The sequence below is a fragment of the Protomyctophum bolini genome (assembly GCF_963924005.1).
Source record: "Protomyctophum bolini genome assembly, chromosome: 9".
In the NCBI taxonomy this organism is placed as follows: Eukaryota; Metazoa; Chordata; class Actinopteri; order Myctophiformes; family Myctophidae; genus Protomyctophum; species Protomyctophum bolini.
In genome coordinates this window covers 38,689,532-38,709,633 of record NC_137870.1, presented here as the reverse complement: position 1 = coordinate 38,709,633, position 20,102 = coordinate 38,689,532, and the positions used below count along the sequence as shown (strand labels likewise).

The window sequence follows — 20,102 nt, the reverse complement described above, 5'->3', positions numbered from 1 at the left end:
TTTTCTACTGTGACACGTTCGTGTGCTGCTCATTGCCGTGTCTGAAAAACAGTACCTGAAGGATACTACCATGAATGCTGGCATTCTCATGCTTTGAATGATCATTTAGAGTTCTGAACCAATTCATTTTCAGGGGAAACAGGCTGAACTTGTTCAATATAGGCGGCAAAGATTAACTGAACCGGTTCAACCCCAGGGGAAAAGAGGCCTGTGTGTACAGCCTACTACTCATCTCTCCTCTCCTCTCCTCTCTCTCTCTCTCTCTCTCTCTCTCCACCATTACCCGCTATTGTCAGCGAAAGCTTTTCCCCACAATAACAGAAAACAGAAAAACACCCTACTGTAGTATAGAGCCCTGAGGGATTCCGGTCATCCATATGGGGTTTACGTGGTTAAACGTGTGAAGCACTTTGTGTCTGTGAAAGGTGCACTACAAATAAAATGCTCCCTCTCTTCTCTCCCCTCCCCTCCCCCCCCCATCCCACAGGTCTGTCCACGCCCCCTGCGTTCTCGTGGCACTGGTGGTACGTGGTGATGGCGGTCTCCATCGCCGTGGCCCTCGCCGCGCTGATGGCCGTCTACGTGGCCAAGCTCCGGCGCAAGGAGACGCGCTTCGGGTGAGTTCAGTGGACTGTTTAGTTACCGTGTCTGTCTTTCTGCTGAGCTGTGGCCAAACCCAAAGACACAGTGAGAGAGAGAGAGAGAGAGAGAGAGAGAGGACATGTTTTCAAGCCACAGCCTTCCATGCATTCTTATGCATTTGGATGGCATAAGAAGACATCTGTTTGAGCAGACCAAACGCCACCATTAAGACATTCTTTCCAATTAGGGTGTAAAGAGGCAACTCTTATATACAGCTGTGCTGTGGCTCTGCTACAGTGAAGAGGGATTGCTTCTTTATTTACTGTATACACTCTAAACACAAATAGTGATAAATATCACTAAATGTTTATTTGGCTTGTAACCATAGGAAACCTATTATACTGTATATATTATATATCACCTACCTTAAAGGTTCTATGTAGCACATTCTATAGTTAGCTGGCAGCGAATGAGAGTGAGGAGAGTTGACATGGAGAGAGAGAGACAGCTGATTTAAAGGAACAGAATTAATTTCTGATAGAGAATGAAGGGGGGATTATATATTAAACCTTCTGCATTCCGTCTCTCAAGGAACTATCGCTGCGCTGGATTTCTGTTAAAGCACCATTAAAGGACCACTGAAGAACTAATATTGTGTCTGTTTTTTGTGTGTGTGTGTGTGTGTGTGTGTGTGTGTGTGTGTGTGTGTGTGTGTGTGTGTGTGTGTGTGTCTGTGTGTCTGTGTGTCTGTGTCTGTGTGTGCAGGGAGGCATTCGAGCCCATGATGGAGAGTGGGGAGATGGTGGTGCGTTACCGTGCACGCCGCACCTACAGCCGCAGGACCACCGAAGCTACCTGTGAGTCCACTGTCTCTGCATGTCTGTCCCAACTGTCCCCCCTCTATGGCAAGACATGTCTGTCCCTCTATAGTAGGACATGTCTGTCCCAACTGTCCCCCCTCTATGGCAAGACATGTCTGTCCCTCTATAGTAGGACATGTCTGTCCCAACTGTCCCCCCTCTATGGCAAGTGTTTTTGTAAAAGTTACTTTTCTTTCGTAGGGAAAGGGTTACTGTAAATCTGTTCCCCACACAGCTGTGAAAACAGCCGGGTAGCGACGAAGTCAGCGCAGCTTTAGCCACAACACTACACCTTCTATATGCCAGAAAAGTGGCCTTTTTATCTGCCTGTACCATCATCACATTGAGCCTTCATGCCGGCTAAATGCACTGGGAGGCAGCCCCACGCCTCACCCTGTGAAATCTAGTTTAGAGTGTGGTGAACTCAATAGGTACAGCTGGCGGAACACACACGTTTCTAATAGCTTTTTTAACCATAGAACAGCCACTTATTTTGTGAGGAACCAGAACATTGTCCTCACAATGTCTTAGCAGTATTTCTCAAACTCTATACTTGCATAGCCACATAATTACTCACACATAATAGTAATACAGGTGCACACATGCACGCACGCACGCACACGCGCACGCAGAAACACGCACACACCGCTATGGGTCTAGTCAGTGTTTTTCGCCTCAGCTGAGTTCTTGCTATCACAGACATGAATACCTGTTCTGGCGGCGCACCAGGGTCACGTTTCAAAGAGCTCCCAGTCACATTCAAGTGCTGACACTGTCCCCCTTGTGTGTGTGTGTGTGTGTGTGTGTGTGTGTGTGCGTGTGCGTGTGCGTGTGTGTGAGAGAGATCCACAATTTGGGGCGGGCCTCATTCACAAGCCTGGTCTCGCTGACCGCCATAAAGGGGGAGAAAATAGGAGAGAAATAATAATGGAAAAAAGGTGAAAAGTTGGACGGTAACATGAGAAGAGAGAGAGAGAGATAGTGATCAAGTGGCTGAAAAGAGCTACTTGCAAATATGGGAGAGTGGATTGTCTGTCTGTATGTACTGTGTGGGTGTGCGTGTGTGCATGCATGTTGATGCTATTTATCGTCCCACTTCTTCTAAATAGGCCCCATCTCCAAACCCTGCGGGGTCCCAGGTTGTTATAGAACATGTCTGTAGATGCAGCGCATTGTTTTCTGACACTGAAGCCCAGCCTCATTTAGACTCCACCACCATGTCACTCACTCACACTGTACGCTCTACTGTATGTCCTACAGTACCTGGGATTCAAACCTTGGTCTACTCTCCAGTGTGGGTAGACCCACACCCAGAAACATCCAGCGCTCAGCCAAGATGCATGTAGAACAAAACAAAAAAACAGAAGCATGCTTACACGGTGCATATTTACCTACTCATTTGGGCTGAATGTTTGCATATTCACGAAGGAACTGTAATTATTGTCGGAGCCTAAATAAACACATAACAAACATTTGTCATTTGGAAGAACAGTTGTACAAAGTCAACAACATCAGAATCAACATTGTTATTTCATAACGTATAAACTGTACAGCTGTGATCCGTTTAGTTCTTCTGACCGAATCCCAGATGAACGGATCCTAAACAGCTGTGCAGAGGAGGCACATGAATCCTGAACCTATTTATTTACTTACTTACTTACTTACTTACTTACTTACAGAAATATATTTATTTATGCATTTTATACTTACATAATGTTCGTGACAAAGCTGTTGTTTCAAAATATTCTTGACGCTAGGACCCTGCAGAGTGGTACTGTAGGCCTGCCTCTCTGTTTTTGTTTTGAACTGAATTCTGAGATATACACAGCTGTTCTAACTGAACAGAGAACAACTTATGACTTCAAAACTATCAATCATTTAGCTGGGAGCCCCTGAAGGGTCCCTGGACCCTATGACCATATAACCAGTGATCTACACAGTATACTGACGTTCTTGTCCATTGTGTGTGTGTGTTGTCTTCAGTGAACACCCTGGGCATCAGTGATGAACTCAAATCGAAGCTGCAGGACGTGATGGTGGACAGACATAAACTAACCCTGGGAAAGACCCTGGGAGAGGGTAAGTTTAGTTCTAAACCTGTCCTAACCTGTCAACAACAAAAAAAGGGCGTTGGTGTTAGAGCAAAGGGACATTTAGGTAGAGGTTTCAATTTGTGTTGGGTAGTTGGCCTTGCCAACTATGCCAAAGTGGTAGAAAAATACTCCTATTTCTACGTCTTTTTTGGCTCACATTACAACTGAACATGTGTGCTGTAAACGCTCTGACAAAGGCTCTCTGCAGAAAGTGTTTGTTTGTGATGTGAGCCCTAATTAATATGTTAACATTTTTGTTGACGTGAAGTTTGAGGTGTGCTACCCATTTTATATTTTCTCACCAAATGTATCTACATGACGCAAACTCTCTACCAACATGTAGCTTCAAGTCCATGTGCAGTGGGAAGTATATGTACCTACAATACATTAGGTACTTATACAGTATGTACATATGTATGTAGCCATAACATTTGTCAACATATTAGGCATTTGTGCAGCATATGCTTGTGTTTGCATGCATTCTGCTCATCTCAAGTAATTTGCACCAGAGTCTGTCAGCACATTATAAGCCACAGTGAGAAAGGCAGCTCCGACACACACATCATGCCAGTCGTACCATTTAGACCAGTGGGTTCAGCTCCCGCCCCACTGGTCCCGGGGACACGCATTGAAGTTGGCTTCCACTTTGGAGTCACTTCCAGCTGGTTCAGCATGTGATTGTGAATGCCATAGTGTAGTTGTTTGGTACAATGGCGGTCTGGGACCCCCAGGAGCAGAGAGTTTAAGAACCGGTTGCTTTAGAGAGTGTGCCAGGCAGGAAGCGTCTGAAACATTTGTACGTTTGGCTTTTTGTTTGCAGGAGAATTTGGCTCCGTCATGGAGGGACTGTTGACCCACGAAGAAGCTATGCTCAAAGTCGCCGTGAAAACCATGAAGAGTAAGTACTCTATAACAATGAGGATTGTTCACTGTCTAGTTACAATATTTGAAAGCATACTACGGTTTTTAGTGCTCAGTATGTCTTTCAGAAATGATTCCTTTTAACACATTCTAACCACCATATACGTTTAAACAAATAGCAACTGATATTCCTGTTGGATATCAACTAGTATGTAAAACAACTCCTCTCCTCTTCAGTTGCCATTTGCACGCGCACCGAGATGGAGGACTTCCTCCGGGAAGCAGCCTGCATGAAGGAGTTCGACCACCACAATGTCATGAGACTCCTGGGTGAGAGAACAACGCCTTTTGTACAAGTTTGGATTGTTAAGAAATTGTAAAGAAGCGTACCACCTATGTAGACGTGCTGCGGCGCGACAGCTTGGCTGACAACACTGAAGAGCTCAAGAACCTGATGTTGGATAGGAAATTGTGGAGGCCGGGCAGCGTTCCAGGAATCCCGAGTTGGCGTTGGCTAGACCTCACTCTCGCAGCAAACTGGATTGCAGTTCACAGCAATATCATTTCAGACAGAGGCAATGTTGCAGATTAGTTAACTCATCACAAATGAATGTGACACAGGTGTGCACCTACAGCTATCTCAAGGTACAGCATCAGTATTGCTATTGACAGTACATTGGCATTTGCCTAGCTTGCCTGTGCAAAACAGCCCTGGTCAACACTCATTCCAATCATGAAACATAACCAACGTAATCGCGTGTTTTAGTTTTTCCACCGTCATATCTGACATCATGCATTCTTTCACCCGTCTGTGAACCAAGGCTCAACGTATGATATCTGAACAATGTGCGTGTTGACAGGCGTGTGTCTGCAGACGGTGGAGAGCGAGGGCTACCCCTCCCCCGTTGTCATCCTGCCTTACATGAAGCATGGAGACCTTCACAGCTACCTGCTGTACTCGCGCCTCGGAGACTGTCCTGTGGTGAGTGTCTGCTGCACCCACCCACGCCCGCACGCACGTCTGGGACACTATGCACCGCATCGCGACACGTTGTGAGCTTGTAGATCGGCTATTTTCAAATGGCCGAAATGTACATAGGGCTGAAGTAATGATAATGGTAATAAGTAATTAGAGTAACTAAAGTTTTCATATATTTGTAGTGTAGTAAAAGTACAACATTTTGATCCGAGATGTAGTGGAGTAGAAGTAAAAGTATTGGAAATTGGAAATTCTCAAGTACAAATACCTCAAAATTGTACTACTTAAGTAAATCTACTTAGTTACGCACGCGCGCAAGTGCACACATACACACACACACACACACGTGCGCTGAAACGCGCACAAACACATGCACAGGTGCACATCGTATCATCAGCTTTCATGTGCCTGAGTCATGTCTAACTCGGTGAGCGTACAAATGTAGCCAAATGGACCTGTTACAGTACATTTGGACACTCTCTGAGTTACAGATGGATTACAAATGGATGCATTAAGAAGTGTGTCAACAGAATTGAATCCGAACGTCAACATGAACGTGAATGACTTTCTACGCAGTAAATCACAGAGCGTTTCTAATTTATCCGTGGATGTGAAAGTGAACTGTGAACCGGTTTGACACGTTCAGAGGTGAATTACCTAACTAACTACACAGTACCCACCTGTAACTCTGTGACGACAACACACACTAAGCAAACAGAGAGAGAGAGAGAGTACTGCTGTGATTATCACTGATGAACTGCTTATTTGTAAGTTGTGGTGGAAAGGATAGGCTGCACTTAAGTACAATGCCGTGGTACTTAACATCTACTCCACTACATCTCAGAGGCAAACATTATTAAGTCATAAATGATGGTGTATTTATTGTTATACTGTAGGTTAATCTTTCGTTTTAACGCCTAAAATGAAATAGAAAGAAAGGAAAGATAAAGACCATTACTGCATCAAAGTAAGTAATCAACAAACTATAGCCTACTATAACTGCAACATTGTCTAAATTGCCAAATAATATATCTAAGAAAGAGGCAGAGAGCGTGTAGACTGCTATGTTCATCATACTTATCTGTGGAACCGAGTCAAACTAAATTGAAAGGCTCAACTCCTTCAATCCCAAGTGCTTGTCAGGGTTGTGGATCCCCAGTTCAAATTTGGTATTGCAGCGTGGGCCCAAACACATGAACGCGCTGACTCCGTTGACTCTCATTGTGCACGTTCACGACGGCAGCACGTTCGTGCACGTTCAACGGCAGCGCGTTCATGTGTTTGGGGCAAATCCATCCGAGAATGCACTCTGTTCCTACCCGGAAAGAGGAGTGAAATCGCCTCATGCGCTTTAGAGCAACTTAATGCAAGTGGATGGGAGGAGAACTCGGGTGCCGTCTCTATTCATAATATGAATAGAGAGTCAGCTCCATAGGTATATAGAGATCTAAGGGTGGTAGCGGGGACATTCTCTTGAGTGTACAGGCTTTGATGAGGGCCCTGCAGGTAGGGCCGGGCCTTAATTTTCGGGCCAGTTGAGAACTCTAGTTTTTGCCGGCTGCCGGGCGCGGCTGCACTAATAACATTGGGGCAGGCCCATCTAGAGTTTGGAATTTGAATGGACAGGTCAAAAGGGAGACATCGAAGAGGAAGGATGGATGGGGAAGGATCAACATATGGAATGTCAGAACAGGTTCTGAAATATATCCATATATGGAGATCTAAGGGTTTGAGGTTTGAGGTCAGATGTAGAGTTGCTGGCCAATAGTGATGACATCAGGGATCTCCATATATGGGCTTAACTGCGACAGCAGGTCGCATTTACTATGACATCAGGGTCTCCACATCTCCATCCCTGATGATGTCACATGATGTCACGAGACCTGGGCACCATACAGTATATGGTGCCCAACACATTAACTGACGGGAAATGATCAATGTCATAGTTAACTGCGACCTTTGGCCGCAAATACTACATTGTGATGCAAATACTTGCAAATACTACAGTAAAAACCAATAAAAACCATTTAAATAGATTATATTACATATTCCATCCTAGTTTGTAAGTGGGGTGTTAACTACAGTACTAGACACTCTCAAGTACTACAGTACAGTACGCTACAGGTCCCTTAAGAGCTCTCTGGGTGGAGGAACAGCAGCCAGATGAAAACAAGGCGTCCACAACATACTGCAGCATGTTGAAATGCTTCATTTAGGGCCAAACGTTTCCAAAACCACAATAGTGTAGAACTCTGTGACTCCCTGTGGAACGGACTGCACCATGTATAAGGGGAGGAGCAGGGGTGGAACGGACTGCACCATGCCGACTGGAGCGGGGGAAGGGGGGTTACACAGGCTTCGGGAACGATATGGTTCTGGCCCAGTCTCTTCTCCACTGTGGGCCTGTGCACTGCTTTGTTTAGTAGTGGCCTCACATACACAGGTGTTCTAGTGCCCCCTGCTGTACAAAGGACAGTACAACATGTACAGTTTGGTGAATTCCCACAGTAGGGGAAACAACATCACAGTAATGACAATATTCAACATTATGTCAGTAAGTATTTGTTGCAGTAATGCTAACGCTCAGCAAAAATATGTTTCTCAAATGCCACCAAAAGTGCTGAAATGTTACCCCATGAATAGGGGCTAGCGTTATCTTTCTAAAGGAGTCCTGTAAATCCATGTATTTTATTTGATCTATATTTATTAGGAATAGTCCCATTTGAGATTAGAATCTCTTTTGCATGGGAGAGCTGTCCACGCAAATGCATCCAAATCATAAAATCAATGCATGAAATAACGAATAGACAAATGAAGGTCTCCCCATGTATTAGAAGGACAATATCGGTTAGTTAAGATAAGGGAGGTTAAATGAGGTGGTGTGTGTGTGTTTGTCGTCCTCTAGTACCTCCCGTCTCAGATGCTGGTGAAGTTCATGGCGGACATCGCCCGGGGAATGGAGTACCTCAGCTGCAAGAACTTCATCCACAGAGACCTGGCTGCCAGGAACTGCATGTGAGTCACACGATCTCCTTCGACTTCTGCTATTGGCACTTCCTCTGTTCTCTTTCTCTTGCTTCCTTGGTTCCTCTTTTGTTGACTCACAGCAGGACAGTATTCCTCTCCTCTCCTGACCCATATCGCTTTATTTTTAAACTGTTTGTTTATATATGTTTTCATAATTGCACAAGTGCGTAACAGTAATGTTAATGTCGTGTTGTGTGTTGCAGGCTGAACGAGAATATGAATGTGTGTGTGGCAGACTTCGGCCTGTCTAAGAAGATCTACAATGGAGATTATTACAGGCAGGGTCGCATCTCCAAGATGCCCGTCAAGTGGATCGCCATCGAGAGCCTGGCCGACCGGGTGTACACCACCAAGAGTGATGTGGTACGTGTGTGTGTGTGTGTGTGTGTGTGTGCGTGTGTGTGTGTGTGTGTGTGTGTGTGTGTGTGTGTGTGTGTGTGTGTGTGTGTGTGTGTGTGTGTGTGTGTGTGTGTGTGTGTGTGTGTGTGTGTGTGTGTGTGTGTGTGTGTGTGTGTGTGTGTGTGTGTGTGTGTGTGTGTGTGTGTGTGTGTGTGTGAGCCTGCCTGCCTCCACCCTTTTCATTTCAAGGACCCCCAGTTTGAAATGTTTACCACTTGAATACTGCTACAGTATGTATAAATACGCAAGTAAAAGTATAGTACTTAAGTAACTGTACATAGTTACTTTACACCACTGCAGACAAGCCGTGTACTATGGCGCCACCCCATGGCTCTCTGCGTATAGCGCAACAACAAACCTATTATCTCAATGTATTTCCTCCGCTTTTTTTTCATGTCATTTCTCTCTCTCTCTCTCTCTCTCTCTGTGTCTCTCTCTCTCTCTCTCTCTCTCTCTCTGTCTCTCTCTCTCTCTCTGTGTCTTAGTGGTCATTTGGAGTGACCATGTGGGAGATCGCCACGCGGGGCCAGACTCCGTACCCCGGCGTGGAGAACAGTGAGATCTATGACTACCTGAGGCAGGGCAACCGTCTCAAGCAGCCGCCCGACTGTCTGGACAACATGTGAGTCTGATATGCTTTCACGTCCAGATCACAGCTACAAATTAAACACTCAATCACATGAAACTTTGATGTGTTGTAGTGCCACGGCCCTGCGAGGGGGTTGATCCATCACTGATTTATTTTACACTTCTTTCCAGAAAACCACGAAAGGAACAATGACATTTTTCATTGTTCCTTTCGTGGTTTTCTGGATAAAAAGATGTGGCCTTTACTTTTATTTACTTATTTGCTCTGTGAAGGACTCATAGTAAGCTAACTGGCACACTTGAACACTCAGCTATCACGGCGTTCTTCTTTTCTAACCCAACTGCGCAAAATCCTGGCCTATTCATCAACTGCCGTGGGTGTTGAATGAAACACTTTCTTGTAAATATCTAATCCCAGGCAGCACCTCTTCCCTTCATTCAGCCTTTTCAAGGAACCATGCAAATATTTGTTAGAGATTACATCTTTGAAGCCCTGCACACCCTTACGGGTTAATGTTTAATTTCTCTCATATCACAACAAACACCAGAGAGAATGTATTATAATTAACTAAAACTGACCATTTTAGTTGAAAAGAACTACAATATTACACAACTTTTCTCGACCTATTGGAACATTACACTAAAGACACAAAAACACTAACATTATTATACTACAGATATTCTACTTCCTTATGATTCTTGATAACAATTATTTTTTGTTGTTTGCTTATAAATCGCTCTGGATTAAGAGCATCTGCTAAATGCCTAAATGGTAAATTGTAAACTAGACTAAAAGTAAAGGCCTTAGAAAAAAAGAAAAAAAAAAATACACAACAAACTAAACTTATTGAAAACGAAAAGAAAAAAAAAAAGTCAAAATGAAACCAAAACTAAACTCCAAACTCTAAATGGTCTTTTTTCTTGGCCTGCAGCTACTCGCTGATGTTCACCTGCTGGCTGCTGAGCCCCAAGGACCGGCCGAGCTTCGAGGCGCTGCGCTGCGAGCTGGAGAAGGCCCTGGACGACCTGCCCGACACGCAGGACCCCGACGAGATCCTCTACGTCAACATGGAGGAGTCGTCGTCGTCCTCGGAGCACCTGCACGGGGCCGTGGGTGGCCGGGAGCCCCTCGCCGGCGGCCCCTCGTCGCCGCTGTGCCTGAAGGCCCTGGACGCCGCCATCACCACGGTGGAGGTGCACCACCCCAACCGCTACGTGCTGTGTCCGCAGCACGAGAGCAACTCGGCCCCGCCCCCTTCCCGCGCCGGCGGCGGCGGCTCCGCCCTCTCCGACTCCGTGGAGAGCCTGGACATGCCCGTGTCGTCGTCGGCCGCCACGCTGCCCCTCCCGCCGTCCTGCCGCTCCACCCCCGCCGCCACGCCGGGCCACACCCCCACGGCCGAGCTGCTGGAGGAGCGGGAGCTAGGGGGCGGGGTCTCCTCCAGGAAGGTGCCCTGGCAGTGACGGACCCCCCCACACACACACACACACACACACACACACACACACACACACACAAGACAGGTGGATATGAATGAATGTGTGTCAATCACAGTCAGAACCTGATCATTCCTTGTTGGTACGCTACGCACTCCGACCAGCCCTGAAAATACATTTTGCACATTTTTGTATGTATACATGCGCACACACTCACGCACGCACGCTCACACACACACACACACACACACACACACACACACACACACACTTCCAAAGGCATTCCTTCCTTCCTTACAAAGGAGCACATTACGGACGTCGAGTGTGTGAGACTTTGAACGGGTGCCGACTGCAGCCAAGTGTTTTAAAGACTGACGAGTGTGCTCGCTTGCACACACACACACACACACACACACACACACATACGCGCGCACACGTGCACACACACACACACACACACACTGCAGCACAATCAGACAGGACAACCCCTTGCCGTCCATATCCAGACTGTTCCCATCTACTTGATCCTCTGCAATCTCTGCTTCGTTATATCCTCGCACTACGATGTGTCGTGAGCTTTGTCGCTCTGCTATTGTCACTCTTTATATATTATGTTTCCCCAAAATGGAACACCAAGGTTAAGGCTAACCCTAACCCTAACCCCAAATGACTAGAAACCGATCGTTTCTTACCCGGAAGTGCAGCTCTACAGGCTAGTAACAACAACACGTGTCACATCTTTGGCAAGCGACAAAGTTCATTGATTGTATCCAGTAGTGGCAGAGCGATATATACAATATACAAAGAATAGAACAGAACAACAACATCAAATTACATTTTGTGTACAGCGTTCGTACGTACGTCTGTAATAGACTTTTATCTTTGGATAAAAAAAGACGTGGGGGAAATGTCTCCGATCTGCTGTTTGGGACACCAGATCAATATCGATTGATGGTGATCTGATCATTATACAAAACAAAACGGAGGTCAGGGGTTATATGGCAAGGTCAGGTGGAGAAACAGGGGGTCATGGTGAGGTCACCCCTCACCTCCACCCTTCCTTCAATGCTATATACGCTGTAAAATGTGTGAGTGTTCATATAACGGGTTATCATAACGGACCACTTTTGGTTCCATTTGTGCGATTATTGGAGTTACATGAACACTCAGGATTTTACAGACACACAAGTCAAATATTGTGTTAAATATAAGCGTCTGCTCTTACACATTGAGTCAAATGAACACTCGGTATTTCTCTGTGTACGTATGACTCCAGTGCAGTGTTACTATACATTTTGTTTATATTTGTTTTGTTTTTTTGTACACCCTTTGCACTAATGTTAACATTTTTGTTTCTTTCTTTCTTTTTTTTTACATCATGTACGTAATGTTTTGTATTTTCTCATGTATTACTTTTCTGTATGTATTTCTTTTAGTCGGACTGGTCAGGACTGTAAAAATGTATTCACGTGTTCTTTTCCAGTCCTGTCGAAAGGTTGTTTTTTGGGAGGATGAAAACAAGCCGTTTGAGCGATCGCGTTGATCGTTCGGCTCATTTCTGATGATTTTCTTTTATGTATTTGTTCCACCCCCCCCCCCCCCCCGCCCCTCCCCTAATTGTGAGACTGCGTTATGACATCAGCCTGCCTCTGTAACTGTAACTGTATACAGTGAAATCCTCAGTTTTAATGCTGCCATCCACCGTGGTGCAACTGGCTTTGTCGGGGGTCTATTCGAACACAATGCACACGGAATAACTCTACTTCCGGCCGCTTCCCCTACTTCCTTCACAGGTGTTACCGATGATACTAATTAAGGCTCTGTTCCATTTAGTGTCCACAGACACAGACGGGCCAGGGAGGAGGGCTTGTACAGTACAGTACAGTACAGTACAGTACAGTGCAGTACAGTATGTACAGCAAGAGTACAGTGTTTAATTTTCAAGGACCCCCATAACTCTGAGAGTGTACAAAATGGACCCTTACAAATGGACCATTTGTACACTCTCAACACTCTCGTACAGGGCCAGAAAGGAACGGATGCTTTTGAATTTTAATCCTGAAAAGTTACAGTTTTTGGACATACGGGTCTATGACGTTGGACGATATATGTCTAATCAGGAATTTAAACTCGTTTCGGCTTAGTCGGCAGCTAGATTTTTATTCTCGATTTCTTCTCAAGAACCGTCCAATCGATGGGAACAATGTGGGAACAAAGTGGGAACTGGGTCGGATCGGTGGTTGGTTGTCCACAAAACATCAATGCATCGGTGAATCCCCCATATGGAGCACACTGATGTCACGTTGTAACATACAAACACTGTTACGCTCCGGATTGCAGCTTTAGTTTTAACTCTGAGAGTACAATGTTGTGCACTCTCACGCTCATTTGTACGCTTACAGGAGTTACAAATGGACAAAATAACCCTGAGGATTGTCCTAGCTCATACAAATCTCATACACTGGAAGGTGTTTGGAGCAGAGCCAAAGGGATTGTTATTTCACAACCTCCAAATGCTCTATAGTCTGGAACTACACCTCCCCAAAAGCCGAGAACCGAAGCCGTTATCTGTTCGTTCGTCATTGCCATTCACGAAAATGTCTTCCTTTTTTTCCCCCCCTGCACGACTGTAAAGATGAAACGGAAGTGGGGAGGAGGCGTCACAACCGCTTTATCCTCATTTTCAGAGAGTACACGGTCTGGCTCGCCTGACTAAATTACAAATGGATAACATAATCCACTGAGGATTTTACTGTGTGTGCTTACAGTACAGTATAGAGAGATGTCCGTTTATTTGAATATATTTTGTGTAAATAGATATCCTTAAGGGGACTGAAAACGAGGACTAAACAGAAAGGGAAACAAACGCAAGACATTCAATCCACTGCCGTCGTTGACTTCACCAGCTGCTTTTTTTCCCCTCTCTCTCTCTCTTTGTCTTTTTGTATTTTTCTTTCTTATTTTTTGCGTCACACATGCACTTATTACCAGTGGTGGACAGTAAAGTGTAAAGTACATTTCCGTGAGCACTGTACTTCAGTAAAATGTTTCGTATATCTGTACTTACTCTAATCTTACTTGAGTATTTTGTGTTTTGCGATACTTATGACTTTTCACTCCACTACATTTCAAAGACAAATATTGTACTTTTGACTCCCTCCCCTACATTTATAGGAAGGGGAAATAGGTACATTATGAATTAACCACTATTTCAAATATTATAGTAAAAATAGCAGATGTGAGCTTGTATCTGCCATTTTCACTATTATTGAAAATGTATCGATTGAATTTTTGGAGAATCTTTGAATTATTATTGGAAAATGTCACATTTTCAATAGGCCTACAGCAATGCATTGATATTAACAATAGAATGTACTTTGTAATTTGTAGATTTGAATACTTTGAATATGTCTTTAAAAATATGTAAGCTACCTTTGAATACTTTTTTAAATACTCTACGGTACAAAGTACTGTAGAGAGTACTTCGTCCACCACTGCTTATTACTCTTTTTCAAAACAAAAATATTGCTCATAAGTTTACGCATTTCCCCTTAGGGTTTTACTGGGTCACATTCCAGCTCACATGTTTGCGACGGTGCAATGTTTAAAGGGACACTTCACCCTTTTTGCAAAACAATATATGTTAATGATGTTTAGAAGCTTTAGAACACTTTCCTGGGGGTATTTATGTGTGTAATATGTGGTTTTAGATATTTTAGATTGTAGCAGTGAGCCTGTTGTCTCTGAAGTCATGGACACTGGGCTCACTTCCTTCCTGGACTACATGTTGTCTCAGTAAGACAGCTCTCCCCCCTATCCACAAGGAGGAGCAGTGCACCAAAGAATTATGGGAATTGTAGTCCAGGAAGGTAGTGAGACCAGTGTCCATGACATCGGAGACAACAGGCTCACTGCTACAATCTAAAATATCTAAAACCACATATTACACACATAAATACCCCCAGGAAAGTGATCTAAAGCTTCTAAACGTCATTAACATATATTTTTTTGCAAAAAGGGTGAAGTGTCCCTTTAAGTTGAGTCAATGCAGTATACACACACACACAACACATTGAGATTCTTCAGTTTGTAGTGCCTCTTAGTCCCTTAATGCTAGTATTACCATGGGGAGGGGGGGGGGTGTATTCCTTGGCCTATATATCAAAAAGGTACTTCATTTGAGCCTACAAAATACACACACGGTGGAATGTGTTGAAATTCACATTTTCTGCATTGTTGGTACCGTAACGATTTCATTCAACGCAGTGAAATAACTGTGTTGCACACTAGAATAGGATCATGAAATCCATTCTAAGACTGAGGTACTTTACTGGTCCTATAGACTCTGTAAAGATAATGGACGGAAACCACAAAGAAATTTAATAAAGTAACCTGTTAAAAAAAAAGGTTTACTGTATAACGAGGCATCAAGAAAAGTGCAGATTGGACAATTAAATAGTTTCTGTGCATTCTCTTCGGTTGTGGACATGCCTTTGGGTTCACTTCTATTGTCTCATAAAGGGCTACAATCCGAGATGAACTCAGCCTTTTTAAGCGTCAAGGACCCCCAGTTTGATGTGTACGAGGCCACAGACCCACTATTTGACACCTTTTCTTTTTTTTTTCCTGTGGCCCAAATCTAAACTAAATCAAATTGGGATCCATTTGGTTACAGAGCCGTATAGGGGTATATGTGGTTCCTAACTATCAATCATTTAGCTGGGAGACACTCCCCCCTTTTTGAATTTGAATCCTGAAAGTAAACATTTTGCACATAATTATGTGTATACAGTACTATCCTCAGTGTTAATTTAATCTCATACAAACTGTCAAACTCTGGAAGGTGTTTGAGCAGAGCTAAAGGGATGTTAAAGGACCACTTTTCAACCTATCTTCATATAATTGGTCCTCACTAATATATTCACTAAATATTTTTTTCTACTTGATCTGTGTCTCATAGGAGGGCTGTTCAGAAACCCGTCCACCAGTGACATCATCGTTAGGCAGATTTTTTTTTTTCCTAAACAAGATTCAGGAATAGAAAGCCTGCTGTTTCTATTCTATTAGCTTGGATTCCCCATTGATGATGTCACTGGTGGATGGGTGATCTGAACTGCCTATGAGACACAGACATTGTGGTATTTCATCATGATCATTAGTGAGGACAGATTATATGAAGATAGGTTGAATAGTGGTGACTTAAGTGGTCCTTTTAATAAGGGAGTGTTGGATAAATGAACACAGAGGATTGTACTATACTAACTGCAACCTTATGTAAGCTCAAACCTTATTCCTATGCTGTGTGATCAGGAATTTGAAACTATACATATTTGTACAAAGTGCCTTTCAAAGAGAGCCAGTATTTTTCGTATAATGTAAAAAATGTGTACGTTTTTCTTTTTTTTCCTGGTGCTGCATATAAACTCAGTAAAAAAAACTAAAAGAAAATGTCCATATGGAATCATTTAATGTTTCTTTGTAAAGAAATATGGTTCTTTTTTAATTCAACCAAATGCTTCTGTTTAGAATTGAAAACGGTTTCATATGGAGCCCTTTTCCCTTCAATAATGCTTCTATTCTGTGTATAATACAGTTGTAGCCATTGTTGAAATCCCCCCTTTTTTACTGCAGGCTTACTGGAATACTGTTTCACTCAGGTTGTGTCGCAACTACTTGTTGTTTGAGAATCAGCAATTGACACGTTTGTGGTGAAGTTTGTTCACCACACGTATGTCCCTGTCCCTGTTCACTGAGATTTGTCGCACTACTTGAAAGTAGTAGTAGAACTATAGCCGAAATTCCGGAAATTGCGAAATTGCGGAAATTGAAAATTGCAGAAATTGAAAATTGCAGAAATTGAAAATTGCGGAAATTGTGGAAATTGGAAATTGCGGAAATTGCTGGCCACATGTGGCCCCCACCTAGCTTCTTAATTTTGATCTCAAAGTGCACCAGATTGAAGCATTTTCATGGCAAATTTACAAATTTTTCTGGACCCCCCCCCGGCGTGGCAAAGCAGGAGGGGGGGGGCCTCAGAAAAATATGTTGCCTAGGGCCTCAAAAGGCCTAGAACCGGCACTGATAGCAGCAGCACCATACTGAACAGGGAACCCAGATGGCGATTCTGTGAAACTGTTCCGTGTTAGCGTGTGGAAACGAACGCAGAACCTGTGAAAATACACGCCTACACGGCACGGTTTACTTGGTTCTTGTGGTGCAGTGGTTCTCAAACTTTTTCAAGGACCCCCACATTGATTGTGTGTGGCCTCGGAACCCCATCTGAGAATGGTTTGTGTCAGGGACCCCCAGATTGTTTTCCAATGCTTTCAAGATTTAAAAAGAACGTTCAATGTTCCAAAACAGCACATGTACAGTGCGGCACAAAGTGACACGGTATGAGCTTGTAAATCTGCTAATTTTCACAGCGCCGTGGTAGCACATTTTGCTGGGGAGCCCCTGGAATCCTTCCAGCAACCTGTGGGGGTCCCATGAAGGCCCCACTTTGAGAACCATGGTTGTAGTGGGAAAAGAGCCACAAGTCTTTTTTTGAAGCCTGTATTTGGGCCTGTTGCAGTCAGTATAGGAAGACATGGCTAACATACATATTTTCAGTAAGTAAGCTCAGTAGGTCTGAGGTGCTTATTGTCTGTATCAGCCAAGAACGCGGGGGTCTATCCCTGTTACAGAACCCCTGGGAGATGGATTGCTGAGGTGGAGCGCCACACCTACCATCAGCCCCCACATGACGTCTGCTTGGGTGCGGACACACAGATTTCCTGGAATTGTATAATTTAGAGATAATAAAAACAAATGCCATTAGCTATGGTAATCTGTTGCTGGATGACGTTGTATTGTGAAATAGCACAAGTTGAACTGGTCTCAACTTTTTTATGCACAGTGTTGCAATGTTTCACCGCAGAGGTTGGCAGCCATCATGGCTAATTCAAAAGCATCTGTTGCTTTTTTATTCCACATAGCAAATCTCAGTGTGAACGGAGCATTGAGCCTTCAAATCTACCCTCGAGAAAAGCTCTTTGCTAAAAGAAGAGTTGATTTATGTTTTTCCAGCAATCATAAGTTACAGTAGGGCCTAAATGACCCTGGCAAGCAAGTCTGATTTATATTTCGTCATACAACGGTCTCACACACCTATACAATTACCATCTACACGCTCACAAGATGCGGCACATTGTGAGCTTAACGAGTTCAATGAGACATATGACAGTGTTGTTTCACAGTAGAATAATAATAGTAGAATGTGTGTGTGTGTGTGTGTGTGTGTGTGTGTGTGTGTGTGTGTGTGTGTGTGTGTGTGTGTGTGTGTGTGTGTGTGTGTGTGTGTGTGTGTGCGCGTGCGTGCATGCGTGTATAGTAGGCTTACTAATGCAGGATGTAATATAAATATGCTAATAAGACACAGGCATTTTACTGATGGCTACAACTGTACAGTACATTGGACTGGGTGGGCGCTGTACTATGGTCAGATTTAAATTGCCACTGCCATGTTTTGTAAACGGATATTTTTTTTATGTGATATAAACTTTCAGTATTTTGTATATAAAATAAAGTGAGTGTTCTCTGCTTTGGAGTCTTATTTAAACAAACACCTGCACTACAATGCGCTATGATGGAAAAGAAAATGCATACAATGTAGCAATGTGTTATGTTCCAAAACTGTGTTGTTTTCACCCCATTAAGCAATGGCGGAATTCCCGTTTCATTAAGAGTTAAATCGGAAAACCATCTTTGTCATTTTTAATTTTTTTAGAGGGACCTGGACCTATGGGCATATGGGTCTGGCCTGTGAGAGGTTAATGCTGATTGCTGACTGATGCAGGCCTTCCCCAAATGTAGTAGCTACAATTCAGGGAGCGAGGGCCCAGTCTACAATGACTCTCTATGACACAGCGGGTCTTTGAGCAGTGGCGCTCACAACAGCCCGCTCAAATAGTTCCCTATAAGGCATCAGTAGTCAACATCTTGACTTTCCTGCAGGTGTTCCTAGACAGGGGTCTCGGTCTCTCCTCAGTCAAAACCAACCTGGCAGCCATCTCAGTCTGCCACGTGGGGTTCGATAACCAGACAGTATGGAAACATCCTCTGGTAAAACAGTTTGTGAAAGGTGTACGAAGACAACACAGGGTTAATAAATCCATAGTCCCATCATGGGATCTAACCCTGGTCTTGAAGGCTCTAGACACAGAAACCTTCGAACCACTGTCAACAGTAAGTTTGAAGATCCTGACATTAAAAGTGTCCCTCCTAGTCGCTTTGACAAACGTTAAGAGGGTCAGTGACCTACACGCTCTCTCGACCTCCCCAGAGTGTATGAGGTTCGATGATAGGTCAACCAAGGTCACCATAAAAACAAACCCAGCATTCATACCTAAGAATGCTCTCTCAGTGTGTGTACCAGTTGATTTACAGGCATTCCTTCCACCCCCCTCCTTTTGCGTCTGATGAGGAGAGGAGACTAAACTGCCTCTGTCCAGTGAGAGCTCTGGACAGAACGGCACCCTTAAGGACAGAAAACCAACTGTTCGTGTCCTGGGGCGCGAGAACCAGAGGAAAACCTGTCACAAAGGTCAGTATCTCCAACTGGATAGTGCAAGCCATCCGCCTGGCTTACACTAGTCAGGGAGTGGACAGTGGAGCCCCCACAAGCACTCCACAAGAGGCATGGCAGCATCCTGGGCACTCTACAAGGGTGTCCCAATCCAGGAGGTCTGCACCGCAGCCAGCTGGGCCTCTCCCTCGACCTTTGCGGCTTTGCCACATACTATAACTTAGATGTGGCAGCGCCCTCAGTAGTGCACGCAGTCCTGGGAGCCGCTTCAACATGAGGGACCCGGTTAGCCTACAGTACATGTTGAAAGCACTCACACACACGAGCCCAGGATACTCAGGGCACACCAAACCAGCCCAGAGCACCCTTTCTCTCCTAAATGGGATAGTATTTCGTGAATGAATACTTCGAATACCAAATCGAAGAGGTTTCTTTAGAAACCAAGGTTTTGTACGTAAGTAAAGTGAGTGAAATACTTCACTCGAAACACCCTTCTGACTTGGCTCGGCATGAGGGAAAGTGTTCGAATGAGATACGGTGACGTAGGCGCTCGATACATGCTTCGAGAAGCAGAGCGTCTGACGTCATCGCTCTTAAACCCACAGTACATGTATATTTTGGATTAATAGTACTGTGGGAGTTCATGAATGAAGTTTCTGCCTTTTGCTACGCAAGGGAAACATCCCATAGAGTGAAGTATTTCGCTCACC

General features: G+C 44.2%; 1 protein-coding gene across 1 annotated transcript in view; it reads left to right on the top strand.

Moving 5' to 3' along the window:
• The window catches only part of axl (AXL receptor tyrosine kinase), a 60,522-nt gene extending 42,115 nt beyond the window's left edge, over positions 1 to 18,407 (top strand). Inside the window, exons 11-20 of the mRNA XM_080773084.1 lie at positions 488 to 617; positions 1,348 to 1,439; positions 3,426 to 3,521; positions 4,356 to 4,433; positions 4,634 to 4,726; positions 5,257 to 5,378; positions 8,281 to 8,390; positions 8,606 to 8,765; positions 9,287 to 9,423; positions 10,322 to 18,407. Of these exons, the coding sequence (XP_080629210.1) occupies positions 488 to 617; positions 1,348 to 1,439; positions 3,426 to 3,521; positions 4,356 to 4,433; positions 4,634 to 4,726; positions 5,257 to 5,378; positions 8,281 to 8,390; positions 8,606 to 8,765; positions 9,287 to 9,423; positions 10,322 to 10,853 (1,550 nt within the window). The 3' untranslated portion in view covers positions 10,854 to 18,407. The remainder of the gene's footprint in view (positions 1 to 487; positions 618 to 1,347; positions 1,440 to 3,425; positions 3,522 to 4,355; positions 4,434 to 4,633; positions 4,727 to 5,256; positions 5,379 to 8,280; positions 8,391 to 8,605; positions 8,766 to 9,286; positions 9,424 to 10,321) is intronic.
• Positions 18,408 to 20,102: the final 1,695 nt, after the last annotated feature.